Source organism: Xyrauchen texanus, chromosome 35, assembly GCF_025860055.1.
Source record: "Xyrauchen texanus isolate HMW12.3.18 chromosome 35, RBS_HiC_50CHRs, whole genome shotgun sequence".
NCBI classification, from domain to species: domain Eukaryota; kingdom Metazoa; phylum Chordata; class Actinopteri; order Cypriniformes; family Catostomidae; genus Xyrauchen; species Xyrauchen texanus.
The window spans coordinates 5,075,153-5,095,961 of record NC_068310.1 but is presented as its reverse complement, the minus strand read 5'-3'; the positions used below and the strand labels follow the sequence as shown (position 1 = coordinate 5,095,961).

The following is a 20,809-nucleotide window of genomic DNA, read 5'->3' as shown; positions in this document are numbered from 1 at the left end:
TGAGCGGGCTCTGACTCCATACTTTTATTGAACAAAGTTTTATAGAACATTTTCAACTGAATTGATAATATGTTGATCCTGCATAGTAAAGGGTTCAATTTGGTTCCTAGAGTTCATTTCTAGAATTTGTGCAGTTTGGTTGAATATCTCAGCCTTTACAAGTAATTACATTTTTTTTTTACTAAAGCCGCACTTAGGCATTAATTATTTTGTAACTAATGATAACCAGCTTTACAGGCTTTAAGCACAACCATCGAGAGAGCATATCTAATCAAGTGTCAAAGCACATCTGATTCCTCTGACACCAAGAGTTTACAATGTTTATAATTAACTTAAGCAAATGATGATCTGGGAAGAAAGACTATCCTCTGCATTCTGGAGAGTACTGCTGTATGGATCCTGCAACAGGAACAGGCTAGGTTGAGAAAATGTTAATTTGACCAAAAAATAAAAAAGAATTCCGACTGACCACATTCGCGCATTCATCAAAACAAAAGCCAAATGCATAACAAACTTTTCAAAATAGATCCACAACATGTTAATCTTACAATCAAACAAAAACCTCACGTGAACCTGAAGAAAAACTCTTAATATAACATGATAAATATTGAATTATATAGTTATAAAAAACAACAAACAGGGTTGTAGAAAATTGGCAAAACATGGTCTTTTATCACATAATATCTCTTAAAAATGGTGATATACAATTGTACATTGTCATGCTTTCCGTACATACAAAGATGTAAACAGATCTTTGTAATGTCTATACACACCGATTACAGTGTGTGCATTGATCATACAGTACTTGTGAAAGTGCATCAATGTGCTTGTGAAAGTGTGTGCTGTATATACTCTTTATTTATGCATCCTTTGAAGAACTGTTTTAGATATGATTTGAAAGTGTGTGTCTATGTAAATATGTATGGGTCTGTATGTGTCTATCCCTCCATCTCTCCGTGCACGTTCTCCATATGGACTTTGAGGTAGTCATTACGGGTGAATTTCTTGTGGCACAACGAGCATTCAGCCATGGGTCTGTTTGGGTTATGGGTCAGCTTGTGTCTGATCAACATCATCTTCAGACTGAACGATAGGTCGCACACCTGTAATACACAACAGAATTAGGAATCACAACCTAGGGAAATCTTGATGTAATTTTTCTCAATGATAAAATAATTTCTCCTATCCCAGTTTAATATGTAGGGACACTGTCAGTCATTCATACGTTGAGTTCTTGAAGTGCTTGCAATATCGATACAGATTTCCCAATTTTATTTTGATTCAATTGTGTTTAATTTGTGTATACAATAATTAATTTATATTGTCCAATTTGCTTATATAAAATACATTTTATCTCATATAATGATGTAAATTACACACAGAACTTTCTAACTTGAAAAAACTTGTAAAAATAACAACAGGGGGCCCAAACTATGCAGTTCAACTGCTATTTAACTTACAGATAATAAACTCTACCAAAATTCGCCATGGCTCATGAATCCATTTTCTTGATATTTCATCTTGATACAAGCAACAGAACAAATCAAATTTACACTTGGTCACTTCATGCATTTTTGCTGATCAGATTGTTATCCGATAATGAAAAGACCAAGTTTCAATGCCCTCCAAGACGGATTCGATACAGATATAAATCCGATCACCAATACCAGTGGTGGTTTGAAATGCATTCCATTGGTAACTCAGTCAAGTGTAAATGCATATGTCTGTTCAAGTCATATGCAAATTTTACTGCACCCAAACAGCGCAACATCAGCACAAGGGAAATGCAAAACATAACAGCTGCTACTGATAAGGCTCACGTCACGCAATAAATAGTAATAAATTATGCATGTTGTAGGAGAGACAGAATCTTTTTTTTCATTTATATGATTCAGATCGCTCATGGAACTGAAACTAAACACTGACAATGAGAGCAGCTGATGCGTATAACATATCTTACCTACGAAAATCCCCAAGGGGAAAAATATATAGCACGCACACACGGATGAAAACATAAACTGGAAAAAATAACTTGGAATCAAGTAATAAATAAAATATTTTAAATTCAAGTGTAAATGTTCATTCAATTGGATAGCAATCCGATCAGTAAAAACACTTGAAGTGACCAAGTGTAAATACCCCTTAATTATAGGTCTTCACTGTATGCTTATATTACATCAATATTTTTAAAAGCTACCAAAGTTATCCTGAATTTACATCTCAAGTACAACATTTTGATACAAATACACTTTTATCGAGCTGTTGACACTTTAGAAATAAATGACTAGAAACAAAATCTTTTCCTCCTTGGCCTGTTAGCGAGATCAGCCAGTGGTTGTTGTTATGCAGGTAAGTGAGGACCCAAAAGCGATTTCAATCAAAATAGAGTCTTTAATGAAAGTTCAATGCAGCAAAACGAAGAACACAAATCTTCTCCTTGAGAGGTATGGCAAACACAAACTACCCGCAGAGTGGGCGATGATATAACGGAAACTTCCCCAGATAGCTTTCAGAGAGAATCCTTAGGCATCTGATGAGGGTAACAGAGAAGCGGCGACAGGCTGCTGGTTTCCAAAGGGTTGATGCGAGAGAGTGTAGAAATCAGATCACTAGCAGCGTAGCACGAACTGGACAGAGTGCAAATAGCGAGATGATTAGCAGTGGATAGGTAACGTTGTCAGACGGGTGTCAACAGGACAGGACCGGACAGTGACAAACGAGACAGTGGTTGCATCTTGCGTGTGAAACTCTAGTGAGACTCAGACAAAGAAAGCAGCAAAAGCGGAGAGAGAAGTAGACACCTAATCAGCGGGAAACGGGAACAGGTGAGAAGGGAATAAACGAGGAATTAAGGGAAGATGAGGAACAGCTGGAGGAGGAGAGAAAGGAAAGGAAAAGTAGCCAAGAAAGACCAGCGGAGGGCGACAGAGAACAAAAAACAAGACATACCATGACGAGACGAGACAAGACATGACATACAAATGACGTAATTATCACCCCTGGCATAGAGTAAAAAAACATTCACTCTTATGATTTTAACAGTCAATATCGGGATTGTTCAAATCAGAATCAGAAGATCACAATTAATCGGAAAATCTGTATTTTTACCCAGCCCCAGTAAACAACCATTTAACACCCTAGCAACCACAAAGCAATGGCCTAGCAACCACCTGGAAACACCCTGCCAACCATCCATAACACTTCAGCAGCCACATAGTAATGCCCTGGCAACCACTCACAACACCCTATCATTGTGATGCTGACATTTGCAGACTTTTTTAATGACAGAAAAGTGCATGAATTAGTCTGGTAGCTGTTAGGGTATTCACGTTACATAACACATGAAAAAAAAAACCCTAGAGAGGAAGGTTTTTATTTTGACATTTGACTTTTAGTGAAGCAGCATTTGTTTACAAACTTCTATTCACTAATGTTTTGTGTATTAGTATGACTTCATGAGCCTCTGTGACCGCAGAGAGGATGTGAGGGAAAATGCTAAAGAATCATAACAGACATCTAAACAACCAATAACTGAATGAATGAAAACATAACCAAACAGCTACAAATCAGGGCGGGAGCCACATGAAATCTTCTTACTGTTACATTACCATATGCTATTTGTTGACTCTAACACACACTCACACACCCACACACAATGCCAAAAGCACTGGAAATAACACTGCCAACAAAACAGACACTCAAGAGTCAGTTAGCAAACTGCTGACAACATGCGCAGTAAATCACATTCAGTTTAATCCTGCAATCAGAACTGCAGCCTGCTGCCACGCTACACACACCATCAAATATGCATCACCAATGGCACACTAATACATTTCACATGATAAATCAACTTTATCTCAGCAAAAACCCTCAATATTCTTTATCTCCATGAATAGAGACAGAAAGACATCATAGCTATCATTTTCTCCATTAAATTAATGCAATCTTTTATTTAAACAGCATGAAGAACATTTAACACCTTGATAGAATTGTCATTAGTCTAACTCTGCTGCTGTGACATGAACTGCAGATATTATTTGGGTGTGTGTGTATGTGAAAATATTTGTTAACATCTAAATGAAAATCAGCTTGTTTTTATAAATTAAATAAGCCATGAGAGACCAAGTCTTTTATTAAAATAAAAATAAAACAATAAAATTAAATGATTCCATTGTCTATTTTAATACTCGATTCTGATTGGCTGGAATGCATGCGTTACATCCATTTAATGCACAGGTTTTAATCACCGTTCGATATTAACACACCTACTCTGCTGTTCATCCAATCAGACTTTACAGCCAGGAAATATCCGTTTTATATAAAGATTTTTAGACCATTCCATTTATGCACAGCTGCTTATGGAGACACAACTCATCAAAATAACAAGACCTGTGCCAATGAAATTCCTTAAGAGGAGAACTAGAGCATTTCGAAACACTCAAATCCTTGTTTTATTCCCCATCAAAACACTTCATAACAGAACTTCCCCGTCTGTCACTCACTTCGACGTTGTGTCGAAGAAGCGACACAAGGGGTCTCTCTTGAGAGCCTCGTGCATCTCTGAACTTGAGAAAAGGCCAATGAGAAATAGGCAGACAGAATTTGCATGTCCTTCCCCCGGACATATGGGTATAAAGGGAGGGAAATGCGTCTGTTCATTCAGAAATTTTCCGACCGGTTGTGTATGCAGCGAGCTGCAATTCACAAGACTGTTCATCTCATCTCTCAGAGCGTATGCTGTTGGATCTACGCCGCATATCAGTGGCTTTCTCCTTCTCTGCACGGCAGTGCAGCTTTGCCCCTGGGCGCTTCAACAGCGTTCCCTAAAAGATAATTTTTTTTAAAGAAATGTATTTTATATTTTTTTAAAGATACCCTTCCGGCTGTGTAGTTCCTGGATGCGGTCGAGTGCTCTCCACTCCTGGTGGTCACAGGCGCTGCCTCGTGTGTCTGGGCCATGATCACACCGAGGCAGCGTTTGTAGATGGTTCGTGTTCTCACTGCGAGAACCTTACCATGGCAACGTCGCGGTCGCGGCTTTCCTTCCTAAAAAGGAACGCCACTCCAGCCGCCCCCACGTCGCTCCTTCCCACGGGATTGAGGACGACCCGACTGGCGATGGAGGCAATTTAGGGATGGCAGCGGCCTCGTCTGATGCGGAAGACTCAACTGGGCTGCCATCCTCGGTTCAGCACGCCCAGTCAGAGGCTGACGACCAGATGGCCGACATGCTTGCCCGGGCTGCCGTCAGCGTGGGGTTGGAATTGCCACCCTCATGGTTCAGGAACCACATCTGTGGCTGAACCTGGTCAAGATGCGGGACGTGGACAAAGCACGCTTCCTCAATGCACCTGTCTTGCAGTTCGGTCTCTTTGGCGACACCATCGAGGACTTCGCCCAGCAGTTCTCAACGGTGAAGAAGCAGACGGAGGCCATTTCTCGTATCATGCACTGTCTTGTGGTGTGCACCGGGTTGTGCTCCGTCTGCCTGCCGAGGGTTAGTGACTGAGGAGGAGGTCCCATGGAAGCGTCTTCTAGACTCGTCAGAACCGGCCGGCCGGGGGGAAACAGTCGTGGATTTGGAGGCGGGAGGTCCGCGTCCGATGTGCCGGGACTGTTGAGGTGTGGCACCGTGTTGAGAGCAGGCCTTGCACAAACTCCCTTTCAAAATGCTCACGCAAAGACACATCTTAATTTGTGACCTGAAGGACGCTGTAACACACTTCGTTCGGCAATGGAGGAGTCAGGAGACGGCGAAGCAAGTTCAAAGTCAGACTTTTTATTCTCGCTTACTTTTTAACACACTTGACGGTAACCGTCAACAACTAAAGAATACGTCTTTAAATAAATCACAGCACTCCAAATAAAAACTCTCTCGGAGCGTGCTTGTGAGCCTTCAGGTCACTCTCTCTCTCTGGGCACTCGACATTTCTTTTATGTCTCGCTCCGCATCACTATAACAAGACACAGGTGTTAGGGTTAATTACAAACCAGGTGACAAGCCTTACCGCTTTCTCTCTCCCACAGACCAACACATGACCATGTCCCCATGCCACAGACGCGTACTTCCACGTCTCAATATTGCCTTGACATCGACCCTTTCTACTGTTCGCGTTCGACAGCCAGGCATATCAGTACAAGGTCCTCCTCTTCAGCATGTCCCTGTCCCTGACTCAAGTCGCTGCGTGCCACTCACATCCCTGGCAGCCTCAATGTGGCAGCAGACGCGCTATCGCAACAGGGTACACCCAGTGTAGAATGGAGGCTCCACCCCCAGTCGGTCCAGCTGATTTGGGAACGGTTCGGCAAGGCACAGGTAGACCTATTCGCTTCCCGAGAGACATTCCACTGCCTGCTCTGGTACTCCCGAACAGAAGTTCCCCTCCGGACAGACATGCTGGCACATAGCTGGCCCAGGGGGCTGCGCAAGTACACATTTCCCCTAGTGAGCCTTCTTGCACAGGTGCTATGCAAGGTCAGGGAGGACGAGGAACAAGTCATTCTGGTTACCCCTACTGGCCCTCTCGGACTTGCTTCTCAGATCCTTGCAAAAGCCCCTCCCTGGCGAATTCCCCTGAGGAAGGACCTTCTTTCTCTGGCCCCTGGACGGGATGCAGAAGATCTAGCTGGCCTACCACCTGCTGTCGTAGACATGATCAACCAAGCCAGAGCTCCATCTACCAGGCAACTTTATGCCCTGAAGTGGCCCTTGTTCGCGAATTGGTGTTCTTCCTGGTCTGAAGACCCACAGAGGTGTGCAGACAGGTCAGTGCTCTCATTTCTGCAGGAGAGGTTGGAGGGGAGGCTGTCCCCCTCCACCTTGAAGGTGTAAGTTTGCCGCTATTGCAGCCCACCACGACGAGGTAGATGGCAAGTCTTTGGGCAAGCACGACTTGGTTATCAGGTTCCTTAGGAGGTTCAATCCTTACCGGCCAAGCCTGTTCCCCACCTGGGATCTCTAAGTGGTCCTCTCGGGCATTCCCCGACCAAACCCAATGTGAGTACTCAAATTAGTCTGTACTGGAATAGGTGCTCCACAGCTCGGGCCCCCGTGTGGACTTGATACCCTGTGTGTATTTTCCGCGGTACGGTCCCCTTGCTAGCGGACCCGCGTTTCCCTTGGGCAGTCCTTACTGCCCCCGGTCACCGTGTTTGTAGCAATGAGGTAGGATCTACCACCGTGCCATTCTCCACATGCAACTTAGAACCCATGTGATGTATTCGACCACACTTTACCTCCCCCAGCCTGGGAAGGTGTGGTCTCCACAGGGTCTTTCCCCCCTGAAAGAATAGGAATTGGGAAAGAACACATTCCCCGATGCTTGTGATAGCGTTAAGATGGCCCCAGCCGCTTTAACTCTATGCGAGAAACATAGAGAGAGAGAAGGCGCGGCTTGCTCCCATGTTTGGCACATCGCCTTGTGCCCCCATATCAGGGCGTAGAGAACCAGAAGGCTATGACGATCTTATGGGGCGTTGGGGAAGGGTACGTGCAGTCTGACATGGCCTGTCGTTTTTGGCATGCAACTGCCTGCCTGCACCTGTGTCAGCAGCGCACGCACACGGTTCAGCGCATGGCGTGATTAAAATTGGACCCCTAGTGTCGCTTCTTCGACACAACGTCGAAGTGAGCGTCAGACGGGGAACGTCTAGGTTACTGTTGTAACCTCCGTTCCCTGATGGAGGGAACGAGACGTTGTGTCCTCCCGACCACATCGCTGAACCGAGCAACTGTTACGGCCGAACCTCATTGTCAGCTCCTCAGGCAAAATCCTGAATGAGCAGATGCATTTCCCTCCCTTTATACCCGTATGTCCGGGGCGGGACATGCAAATTCTGTCTGCCAATTTCTCACTGGCCTTTTCTCAAGTTCAGAGATGCGCGAGGCTCTCAAGAGAGACCCCTAGTGTCGCTTCTTCGACACAACGTATCGTTCCTTCCATCAGGGAACGGAGGTTACAACAGTAACCTAGACGATCACAATGTTCTTGTTCTTCAGCTTCAACAGGAGCCATGAAAGACTCGACCACCCTGCAAACCACTTCAAATGAAGTCAAATACTCAAGAGCCAGTCAACAATATGGCCTCAAATTAATTTGGATTAAACATGCTTTCTGGCACATTGCAGTTAAAAAATTATTTTGTATTTTTTTTATTTATTTTTTTATTTGCCAGGACAATGCATATTAACAACAGTACGCCTGTAACATGCCAGAGTTAGCCAAAGGCTAATTTTCATCACCAGTTGTACCCTAGAGAAAATATAATTTTAAAAGTTTGTAAGTACATATAAGTACAGCTGTGTTTGTCTGCTACAGCATAACTGCAGTAGACAATAATTATGAAAATGTAAAATCTCATTAAAAAAATAAAATTCTGAAAAACAACATAGTTATACGCACAGGCAGTAGCAGCAAATAGCATGCACTGTCAGTGAAACCGGTTAAAACATTTGTTAGATGCATATAAAAGATAATTTTCAACATCATTGGCATGGTCATACAAATAATAAACAAGGAAAGATTCACGACTAACGGCGAGAAAACCCCCCCGCAGGAAACAGTCAATTTCATTCTCTTACACTCCTGAAACCCATAAAATTTTTGAAAAACATGCGTACAGCTTGCCTTGGAAATCAAATATACTGTATATACGGGTATGTTAATCATTTAGTTTCATAAAAAGTGTGTGCAAAACTTCCCACTGTGTGTGTGTGTGTTTAGATTCCACAAGAGTCTCACTGTTGACAGAGTGTTTCAGATAGAGAGGAAATTCTGCATGTGTGTATGTGTGTGTTTGTGTGTGTGTATGTCTAGGAGTGATCTTTATTGCACTCATTCTGATTCAACTGTCTAAAGAGTAAATACCACAAACCTTGTACAGTATCTACTCATATGTCTAATCACTAAAGAAACAATACACTTTTCAATAAGCTTAACTTAGGTTTAGGGGTTTTCTCTTGACCAAGGAGGTGCATATTACTCTACAAGGAAAGAGTTATCCATTAGCATCCCCATTCATCTCAAAGGCAGTTGGTTACTAGTCAGCGTTTCTTCTTGATTGCAGTATTCAACTGTATCATAAGGTGGACCACATGTGCTTCACTCTCTGGACCACCATTGTTACAGCTGTTGATGTATCGTGCCATTAAACTTCCATAAAGGAACACAATTTTGAGCGAAACAGAAAAGTCAGCAGGAAATAATGTAGGGCAGGACTTGATTTTGTTCATTAGGATTTGATGGGATCATGGATGTTATGCTATGATATTATTTTTCCCTGCCTGTCTGCCCTTGTTTCGTCAGCAGAAATATAATTTCAGGAGAAAGTTTTTTTTTTAATGTAATATGAAAACAAAATTTTTTCTTTGGAATAACATGCATTGATGAATCGTGCACAATACACAATGCAGCCTTCAAGTGGAGTCGGAACTATCGTAATAAGTATTTAGCGGTGGGAAACTCTGAATTCTAGATAAGACATGAGTTGCTGATGTCGGAACGGGAGTTTTGACATAAAAGATGATGGAAAGCAATGATTAAGCAAAATTATTTAATTTTCAATGCTTTTTGTCAAGGATATTAATTTGTTCTATATGACATAGTGGGCTTATAGTCAACTACTATAAAACTAATGACTTAGCCTACACAGTTGGTTTAATGCACATCAGTTAATATTTTCTTAAATTCCATGCATTAATAAATCATAGGATACAGGTGTAATCACTTAGGCCACTGTTAAATAACTTATCCGACTGGTAAAACTTTCACTGTAAAAACAATTTGTTTGGCTTCTTCAGATTTTATTTCTGACTTGAATGTGTGCCATGTTGTCATAAACTGCAAAAAATATTTTCCCTGAGAAATAGGTAATTGCACTAAGGTGTTTTAGAAGCAGGTCTGTTCCCTTTACAAAAAGCTTCACTATGATGCTGCGCTTTTGCTAAGCGCTATGGGGAACAATCCTAGTTGTGACCGAGCTGAAATAATGTGTGTAACACGTCAATGAACATTGACCGGAATTTATAGCCTCAGCTGATGTAATTAGATGCACCTGCAGCCAGGCTATAAATGGCTACGTCACCAGGTGTCGTCAGAAACTCTTTTTTCAGAGCGATTCTGTTTGTGTGTTTTACAAACCCTGTCAAAACTTTCTTTCCTCTGTTAGGAGATAGAATTGGTTAGGCAGTATGCAGTGAACATTTTTCTCTTTTCTCTTCTGTTTAGAAAATATTATATATATATATTTAAAAAAAAGAAGAAAAGAAAAAAAAGAGAGAATGACTGAAAGCCGCAAACGATGTGTTTGCAGTTTTTGCTCTGTTTGTTTGGGGGAAGAGCGCGCTGCTCTCGCGTTGTAACAGGGCGGGTGCGAGCACTGCGATTTGCTTTACGCAGGTGCATCTAATGATTACATCAGCCGAGGCTATAAATTCCGCTCAATGTTCATTGACGTGTTACACACATTATTTCAGCTCGGTCACAACTAGGATTGTTCCCCATAGCACTTAGCAAAAGCGCAGCATCATAGTGAAGCTTTTTTCAGGGAACAAGGGTTACACATGTAACCCGAGACGTTTTCAATGTAAAGTCAAAATTCAGTTCCTGCTTTTGCAGTTTGGAGATTCCACCAGTAGGTGGTCATACATTTCATGTCCAAACTCTGAAAATATTGTGGAACAACAAATTATGTCCCTGATGGTCGCCACTTTAACAAAGATTTATAGGTCATGGTTTATTTTTCAATTACTATTATTATGTTTACAATTATATTGTATATGTATACAAATTGTATTTACAAATGCATAGTATTGATATCCTGTTGTCATAGAGTGATTTTTAAGTCACTACAAAACATGCAGTTAGAGAGTAAAATGTTTGGAATTGTTATGATTTTTTTGACCACTTCGTTATTTAGAAAATATTTTTGTTTCATTTGGTAGAAGTTAACTGCATGACAATACAATCACTGTTATTACTAGACATGATTTGTGTGTCAAGTAGATTAAAATGATTAATAATGATACTTTTTATTCTGTTTAAACCTCTACACATCTTTCGCCTAATGTTTATTTGAATACCCCCCTCCAACACACAAATTAAAAAAAATAATAATAATAATTGCATTTTTGTATCTGACTCCCCTTTTATGTTGCCATCTTAAACTGAGTTGGCCATAGCAACTGGAAAATAAGACAAACATACTCAGTAAGAAAAATAGTTTTTCTGCTGTGTAACAAAAGCCCAAATCTGATGTAGGAGCTTCCCAGCTGCACTCTAAGGCATCATAAGACCAAGAACATGTATCAAGAGAGTAAACAGTCAGTTTTAGCTTCTTTAGCTTTTTAGCATATTGTCTTTAAAATTAATTCTGACACAAGTCTGAGAAACAAAATAGTGTGGGGCGAATTCACTAAACAGTTGACCAAACATTTACACTTTTACAATAGGTGGTGCTAATCAACAAGCAATTTTACCCCTGTACGGACCACCACCTGCACAGGCTGGGGGGAGGTAAAGAGTGGCGAAATACGTCACATGGGTTTTCAGGCTACATATGGGTATGGCACGGTGGTAGATCCTACCTGCTGCAAGGGAGGAGTTGCTACAACACGGCGACCGGGGGGCAGCAGGGACTGCCCAAGGGAGATGTGGGTCCGCCCATAGGGGGACCGTATCACAGAAAATCCACACAAGGTGATTAATCCACACAGGGGCTCCTCCTGTGGAGCAACTATTCCAGTACAGAGTAGTTTCAGTACCCGTAGTGGGTCTGGTCGGGGAATTCCTCCACTGAATTCGCAGACCAGAGGGCTAGTGAGGAGTCATCAAGGGAGCCGAGTTTGCAGAGTCTCCTGGGGTAAGAGCACTCGTGATCGCCTCAGTGGAGGTGAAAGGCACTAGATGCAAGCGGTACACCGGGTCATTTGTTCCGCGCTACCGAGTTCAACCGGCTCGGACCTGAGAGCACACGGGACGAAACTGACTTAACCCTTAGATTGTAAAATCTCATAAATCTATTGGGTGTTGCCCAGCCCGCTGCTCTGCATATGTCTGCTAGGGAGGTGCCATTGGGCAGTGCCCATGAGGATGCCACACTTCTCGTCGAGTGTGCTCGAACCCGCAAGGGGGCGGGCATGGCCTGGGAGAGTTCAACCTCCGGGCGCCTCTAAGGAACCTGATAATCAAGTCGTGCTTACCCAAGGACTTGCCATCTACTGCGTCGTGGTGGGCCACGATAGCAGCTACATACAACTTAAAGGTGGAGGGGGACAGCCTCCCCTCCATGCTCTCCTGCAGAAATGAGAGCATTGACCCGACTGTGCACCTCTGCAGGCCACTTTGATCTTCCACATCCCGTCCAGGGGCCAGACGTGGAGGAATTCCCCAGGGAGGGGCTGTCGCGAGGAACACGAGTTCTGAGAACCAAGTCTGAGTGGGCCAGTAGGGGGCCACCAGAGTGACTTGTTCCCCATCCTCACAGCACCCGTGCAAGAAGTCTCACTGGTGGAAATGCATACTTGCGCAGCCCCCAGGGCCAGCTGTGTGCCAGCGCGTCCGTCCCGAGGGGAGCCTCCGTTAGGGAGTACCAGAGCGGGTAGTGGGAGGTCTCCTGGGAAGCGAACAGGTCTACCTGTGCTTTGCTGAACCGTTCCCAAACCAGCTGGACCATCTGGGATTGGAGCCTCCACTCTCTGCTGAGCGTACCTTGTTGCAACAGTGCGTCTGCTGCCGTGTTGAGGTTGCCCAGGATTTGAGTGGCGTGCAGCGATCTGAGTCGCTGCTGGCTCCAAAGGAGGAGATGGCAGGCAAGTTGTGACATATGACGGGAGTGCATGCCGCCTTGGCGATTTATGTACGCTACCGTCGCGGTACTGTCTGAGCGGATGTGCTTGCCCTGAATTAGCAGGAGAAACCTCCACAGGGCAAGAAATACAGCCAACAACTCTAAGCAGTTGATGTGCCAATGAAGCAGGGGCCCTTTCCAGGAGCCAGCGGCTGCATGACAGTTGCACACGGCGCCTCAAACCTGCTTGGAGGTGTCTGTGAAACGCATCGAGACACCTGCTGTAAGAGGACCTGCTGTAAGGGGAAAACAGAGGTCTGTCCAGGGGTTAAAATCTGGCGGCAGGCAGGGAGGATGAACATACGATGCATTCGGTGGCGCCATGCCCATCTTGGGACTCGAGTCTGGAGCCAGTGCTGAAGTGGTCTCATATGCATCAACCCCAGCGGCGCGACCTTCACGGAGGATGCCATATGCCCCAGGACCCTCTGGAATTGTTTTAGAGGAACCGCCGTGCCTGGCTTGAACAAGGTGAGGCATTTCAGCACTGACTGCGCGCGCTTGTTGGTGAGTCTAACTCCATGCCGAGAAAAGAGATGCTCTGAACCGGGGCAAGCTTACTTTTTTCCCAGTTGACCCGAGGGTCTGGTGCTGAGAGAAGTCTCGAAGCACTTACCTTGCTCCGCACACACGGCGGGGGGTGGGTTAGTGGAGGAGGTCCCGTGTAGGCATCCTCTGGACTTATTAGAACCGGCTGGCCGGGGTGCAGCAGTCATGGGTCCGGAGGTGGGGGTTTCGCGTCCGGAGTGCCAGGACTGTTGAGGTGTGGCACCGGGTTGCCGTGAGAATTGCATTTGCGGGCCATGTGACCAAGAGAAAGAGGAAATTGCTCTTTTATTGAGAGTGTGGATACCGCAGTCCGAAGGGGGTGCGGCAAAGAAAACAAACTGAACTGAAGATTCTCCTCTCAGCCCTCCACCGGGGGACAGAGTGCTCTGCTTTCCAGCTCTGGAGCAAATGTCTCAGGAACGCTTGGTCGTCTGTCTCAGGAACGCTTGGAAGCCTTCCGGGTCCTCGAGGACGTTCGGGAGATGTGGGGTGTGCGCTTCCTGTGGGGCGCTCGACGCTGGGGTTGAGAGCTGGGCCCAGGTTGGGGCGGAGCTGCACATTTTCTGGAAGCCACAGGAGGACACCCTCAGTGAGCATACTTTTCTAATTGCACGGCATGATGTAAAAAACCGCTGAGAACTGCTGGGTGAAGTCCTCCACGGTGTCTACGAAGAGACCGAACTGGGAGTCAGGGGCTTTGAGGAAGTGTGTCTTGTTCACGTTCCACATATCGACCAGGCTGTTCCTGGACCACGATGGTGGCCATCGCCTGCTCGAGTGTCCGCGCTGTGACCTTCGTGGCCCTGAGTGCGATGTCGGTCGCTGAGCGCATTTCCTGCAACATGTCGGGGTCAGGACTACCCAAGTGCAGATCTTTGAGTGCCTTGTCATGGTGAACTTGCAGGTTGGCCATGGCATGCAGGGCGGAGGCAGCCTGTACAGCAGCACTGTAGGCTTTGGAGGTCAGTGATGATGTCATCCTACAGGCCTTGGAGGGGAGCACTGAGCGATCTCATCTAGCCGTGAAGGCTGTGGGGAGGACGGAGGGTTCTGGCGGTGGCCCGGGTAAGCATGTCAGCCATCTGGGCATCTGCCAGTTTGCGATGTTGTGTGTGGGGTTAATGCGCACTTTTTTCTTTATTTGGTTTTGGGAGATGTTCAGGTTCTAATGTTTGCACTAATGTTTGAATGTGGTCTTTATAATTTTGTTTTTGACACTCAATCAATTTTTTCTTATACTGTATGTCAAAATGTCAAATGTTAATATGAGTGGATTGTCTCTCTCAACATGGAATGTGAATGGGTTGGGGAACCCCATAAAAAGAAGTAAGGTTATTTCTCTTCTTAAGCGTAAGAAATATGATATAGTTTTTCTACAAGAAATGCACCTTTCTCTGCAGGACGCTGGGTGGGCATTTGTTTTACAGTGCTGGTTCGAGCAGGGGAGTCATTACGCTGATAAGTAAACATCTACAATTAAAATGTCTCAAACAGAGTAAAGATAAATTCGGAAGAGTCATTATTGTTTTAGCTGATGTTCAGGGAAAAAGTCTTATTTTGGCTAATATTCATGCACAGGGCTTTTTTATAGATCTTGAAGGGAAGTTGCAAGCCACTGGCACCCCTCATGATATAATATTGGGAGGAGAATCTTTTGATGGACTCAGTCCTTGATAATAATGAAGCAAAAGTGTGCAAGCCCTTGCAAGTCCTCTGTGGGCATGGCTTGGGAAGCACGTTCTTAGGGGCCGGATCATACTGTATGCCTAATTCAAAAAATCCAAAACACAAACATTTGTGGAATTTGAAGGGAATATTAAAAGTGCAGAGGCAGAGCTGAAGCACTGAGTGATGTCTATTGGCCTCAGAGAATTTACCCAATTGAAATAAAGATATAATATTATTTTGTCGTGGAAGGTGAAGTTTTGGCTATCCAGGGCAAGACAGTCATACTTTGAGTTGGGGGACAAGGCAGGAAAAGCCCTCAGTGAAATCTGCTTGTGGTGAAATATTTAACTTGGCCATTGATATTAACAATGCTTTTAAAGAATACTGTCTTTATAGCTCCACGTCTTAGTCTACTGAAGAGGTAATTATAAACTTTTTGGAACCATTGACGACTAAGCAAAACAATTATTTTGATTCTCAGATAACCTTGGAGGAGGTTGGTGAGGTAATTAAGGCCTCGCCTACAGGCAAGTCTCTGGGGCTACACAGCTTTGCCGCTGAATTTTTTAGATCTTATGCTACAGAACTGGCTCCACTTTTGCTAGAAGTTTATACGGAATCATTAAAGATTGTAAAGCTTCCGCCAACCATGACACAAGCCAGGATCAGTCTGATTCTTAAAAAGGATAAAGATCCAAGCGAGCGTAAGAGTTACCATCCTATTTCCCTGATCCAACTAGACATTAAAATATTGTCAAACATATTGGCTAATTGATTAAGTAAAGTTATGACATCTCTTATACATATAGATCAGGTGGGGTTTATTCGGACAGTAACTCTTCTGATAACATTAGGCGTTTCATTAATGTCATGTGATCAGTGGTAAACAATCAGTCTCCAGTCACTGCCATCTTGCTTGATGCTGAAAAGGCATTTGATATGGTAGAATGGGATTATCTTTTTAGGATTTTGGAAATGTAATTTTGTAAGTGTAAAATACTTTTATTAGGTGGATTAAATTACTTTATAGACAACCGGTAGCGGCGGTTAAAAAACAAATGGATTAATTTCAGATTATTTTACTCTGGATATGGGCACCCAGCAGGGGTGGAGTGGCACATAAGCTTTTGCTTTACTCAGATGATATTTTATTATTTGTCTTTGACCCAACTAGATATATGCCTTGCCTCCACAGTATTATTAATTCCTTTTCTAAGCTTTTAGGATACAGAGTGAATTGGTCTTTATCATTGTACACCTATGTGGACATACATTTTCAGGAAAACTATTTGCTCTAGAATTTAGTTCAGTTTAGTTTAGTTTTTGCTTGTTTATTAGGTGTTACTAGACACAAATAATAAAGGGTAATAGAAAATATACACAGCAGTCACACAGGGGTCTCAGGAGGTTAAACTGAGACACTGTCATTCCTTTCTGCGCAAACAAGCCTCCTTTCAATTGAGCTTCATTCACAAAAATCACCAGGCACAATGTAGCAGATGGTAAAATTTATTTTATTTAGAATTGATGATCACATCAGTATTAATTCATTATATACTAAGCAAATGATGAAGAAGAGCATTAAACTCTAGCTTATATCCAGATGTGTGGTGTAGTCAAGTGCACTTTCGGCAAGGATCAAGAGTCTGGATCACAGTAGTGAGTGATGCCATTCAGTCCTGCCACAAAGTGTCAGATAACGGTGGTCTGCTGTATCCTACACTATATAGCGCTCAGAATCGGCTTGCAAGATCGGAATTGCGCATGCAAATTGCGTTCAGCAGTGACTTTGTGGGCGCCTTTGCACCATTGACTGATCTGCATAATTGCTTCAGTAAATCAGGTGCTAAACCAGTGCAGACAGCGTGTGCAAATATCTGGCAATTATACTGCAGGCAATTCATTCTTAGTGAATTCTCCCCATGAGTCTCAAGAAAAAAAAGACTCTGCCACAGGATTCTCAGATGGAGACAACTGTTTTTCATGGCCAGTGAGAAGATGAGGAGTTCACAATTGTCACAAACGCCGGTGAAGGCGCCTCCCCCATCGGCCACCGGAGATCTGACTCACCTGAATACTATCTTTAGACTACAATTCCCCATAGCACGCATACCTGGTCTGATTAGCCCACAGCTGTTCACCATTAGCCACACTCTATTTAAACCACGCTCAGTCGTTGAAACATTGTGAAGTTTTGTTTGCCCCGGCTACATTTCTAAGCGTTACCAGTTACCATATCTGATCTACTGTGTACCAACCTTGCTCTGCCTGCCTGACCACGTTTGTTTGCCACCTGCCTACTTTGAACTCTCGCCTGTCTCTCAAGTATTGTTGTTTGCTGCCTGCCCTGACATTCTGCCTGTTTGACATTGACACTGCCTGCCTACGATAACCCTGTTTGCCCGTTGCCTGACCCTTGCCTGTTATAACCTGAGTTCTCCAATAAAAAGCTGCTTATGGATCCCAACTTGCCTGAGTCTGCGTTACAACAATCACTTGCTGGGGCTTGGAACTGAATTAATTTGTGTGTGTGTGTGTGTGTGTGTGTGTGTGAGTGTCTTAAGGCACTCAAAGGTCAGAGGTGTGCAGTTTTATTCCTTGTGTCCGCCTGGCAGGAGTTACTTCCACCATGGCTTTGACACTACTTGAGTGTGAGCTAGTTTATGTGTTGTGAGGGCATTCAGGCTGTTCTGACCGATCACATTCTTGGACTAAAACACGAGATGCATTTTAAAGGCAACAGTCTAAGACGTCCATCTAGCGCATGCTTACACTGTAAAAGATGGATGCATTTGGAAAGAACGGCCCCTTAGTTTGAAATCTTTGGAGATTGTCTTGACTATGCCTTGCCCAGCTCTGATGAGCATCTCACTGCATAAGCATTGAGTGCGTTCAACTGTATTTAATGGAAAACACTGTGGTACCACTGAAATTATGAAGCTAGTGTCCATGGTAATACTATTGCACCGGTGTATGCAACTGTGCAACACTAAGTTTACATCAGATTATGTGAGTGGAGCATTGAACAGAGCGCCTTTTTGAAGATTCTGCTCCGCTCACTCAGGCCAGAATGCGCTTTGTGATATGCTGGTTTGGGAATCTCCGAAATATGCAATAGGCCTGAGGTTATGGAGCTCTAACATTGTTTTACTGAAGTTGCAAACCTTATAGCCTAAATAAATGTAAAGTATAAATCAATGTTAAGAATGAGAAAATTGAAAGGAGAGAACGTGAGAATTGGCAAATATTCCTTCGGAATCGTACATCACATTGCCAGAAAACAAGATGATGTGCTATGCAAACATGGTAGTGCAGCAAAAGGTGAGATAGTAGGCTACACTTCTATTCGATAATAAATGAATAGATAAGTAAGTATCTTGTTGTTTTAACATCATGTCATTGCAGCTGCCAGCTAGATGCAGGCCCAGTTCTGCAGGGTTGAAAATGTTAGAACCAGTGGCGGAGCCAGGAATTTTTCATAGGGGTGGCCGGGCAGGGGGCAGCATTTACTCTGGGGTGGCACAAAAAACATAATTTTGCAAACATGGCACTCATCCAACCTTAAAATAATTTTTAAAGTATTGTAGGTGCCCAAAATCACAATGATGTATAATGTACAATAGCTAGCCTACAATGACATTTTTATTAAAGTTCACCAAATAACTGTGTGTCATAATTTTACTCACCCTCAAGTTATTTAATCAAATAAAACTTAGGAAATTCACTTTGAAAACAGAATACATATTTCCCAATGCTGGAAAAAAAAAAAAAACAGTTTAAACAGGACCAGAAAATCATGTTCAAGATCACTTTATTTATTTATTTTTTATTTAGCACAATTACAACAGCCAAAAGGCTGACCAAACCTATTTAACAAATAGCAATCAATATCTATAATAAAAAAAGATTATGTACATGTCAATTATGTAAGTGCAAACTATGAAAACTCAGCAAACTTACAAGCTGTTTCCAAATTACATGACACTAGTACAAACAACCTACATTAGTTGGATTCTACGGTTATTGTGGTTTAAAGCAAAGAAATTCACAAATTCATCAAGGTTCAGAGACTTGGCTCTTGTGGAGGGCCGACATTTCTGTATTTAAAATCCTTTTGTTTATTGATTTCATGTAATATTATTCTAATTTTCTGATATTTTGAATTTGGGGTTTTCATAAGCTGTAAGCTATAATCATCAAAATTATAATTTTTGCACGATATTCTAATTTTTCGAGTTTCACCTGTATAATCAAGGTATGTGTGATAGGTACTGTAGTTTACCTGGAGGTCCTATTGGGTCAGCATGGTTACTGGTAGTTGGCTCCTCTTCATTCTCAAAGTTTGTCCCCTGAACTGTCTGAGAAAGAGCTAGAATACAAAAATCAGTCTCAGTTGGTTTTCATACACTTTAAACAGTTTTATATATTATTGATTTCTATATCACTTGTTGTATTCAAACATATATACCAGTAGAGTCCTCAAGTGTGTGAGTGGAGATATACCTAACATTTCCCTTGGGCTTGTGCTCTCTGGAGATTCTTCTCCCTCACTCTCTGGGTCAGTCTGTTCTTTCTCTCTTTCATCCTGCCTATTATTCTCCTGTGTCTTAGAGTCATTTGGCTGCTTCTTGCTACTCTTCCTGAAGAAGGATGCTATATCTGATGCCTTTCTTTTCATTTTCCACACATTTCACTGACTGTCTGACATAAATACACCTGAGCAAAACATTTCAACATTAACATCATGTTTGAAAAAAACAAACAAAAATGGAGGACTATTATTGAACAAAGATTAGAATGTTTTTGTTATACTGTATATAAAATCGACCTAAAACCTAGGCTAGTAATTATATTGGAATGTTGAATCACATTAAATGTGTCATGATAAAAACAGAACTTAATAAATGTCCTTATATATTCACAGATAACATGGAAATAGTTCTGAGCATCCAAGTCAAGTCAGCTAATATAAAGCCAACTGTTTCCTAACTGTTCACTTTGATACAACTTCACTGACACAAAGAGTTGAAAGGAACTAAAATAATAATTTATCTGATATTAATAACTCACCTCAATAGATGTGTTTGTGTGCTCAAACACGAGTTGATCCAGGCACCAAAACGAAGCTGCACCCCTCTTCACAGTCGAATGTTGGAAACGCGCGCTACGGAAACTCTCGCGATAGCACATTTGCCCGCGATAGTTTAATGATTAAACTGTCGCGATAGTTTCGCAGTCTGAACGTAATAGTTTAGCCATGATCGATCGAGGTCCTTTTGATCAATTTCTACGAAATAATTATTATTATTTATAATAGATCGTAATTACGATCGGGGTGGCCAGTAGGGTGGCCGCGATTATTTCCATGGTGGCCATTACAGACCCAAAGACTGATAGCATTAAATCAGAAACCTATTAATGTATCAAATCTACAGCATAATCATTCCGTGGGTACAACTGAAAAACATTTATGAATTTCACTTTTACCGGCATTATTTTTCCTGGTAACAGTCCATGTTTTCATTATTACCATACACGACTCAAAAAACTTTAAAGTTGAAAAGATTGTGTTTTTTTGTGTCGGTTGTATCACTCGGGTCCAGTTTAAACTGAAAAGCGCAAAAGCAAATTTTTTATCACTTGTAGAGGCATGTTAGATGACTTGTTTACAGTAAAAGATAAATATTTGACAGATTACAAATCATAAGGAAGGTCTGGTAGACTCAATTGTCTAACAGCCCTTGTA

General features: G+C 42.8%; 1 protein-coding gene across 1 annotated transcript in view; it reads right to left on the bottom strand.

Annotated features, from left to right (window-relative positions):
* Positions 1–530: 530 nt before the first annotated feature.
* Positions 531–20,809, bottom strand: part of LOC127628661 (PR domain zinc finger protein 5-like) — a 100,621-nt gene continuing 80,342 nt past the window's right edge. The window contains 1 exon segment of the mRNA XM_052105443.1: positions 531–1,103. Coding sequence (XP_051961403.1) covers positions 939–1,103 — 165 coding nt within the window. The 3' untranslated portion in view covers positions 531–938.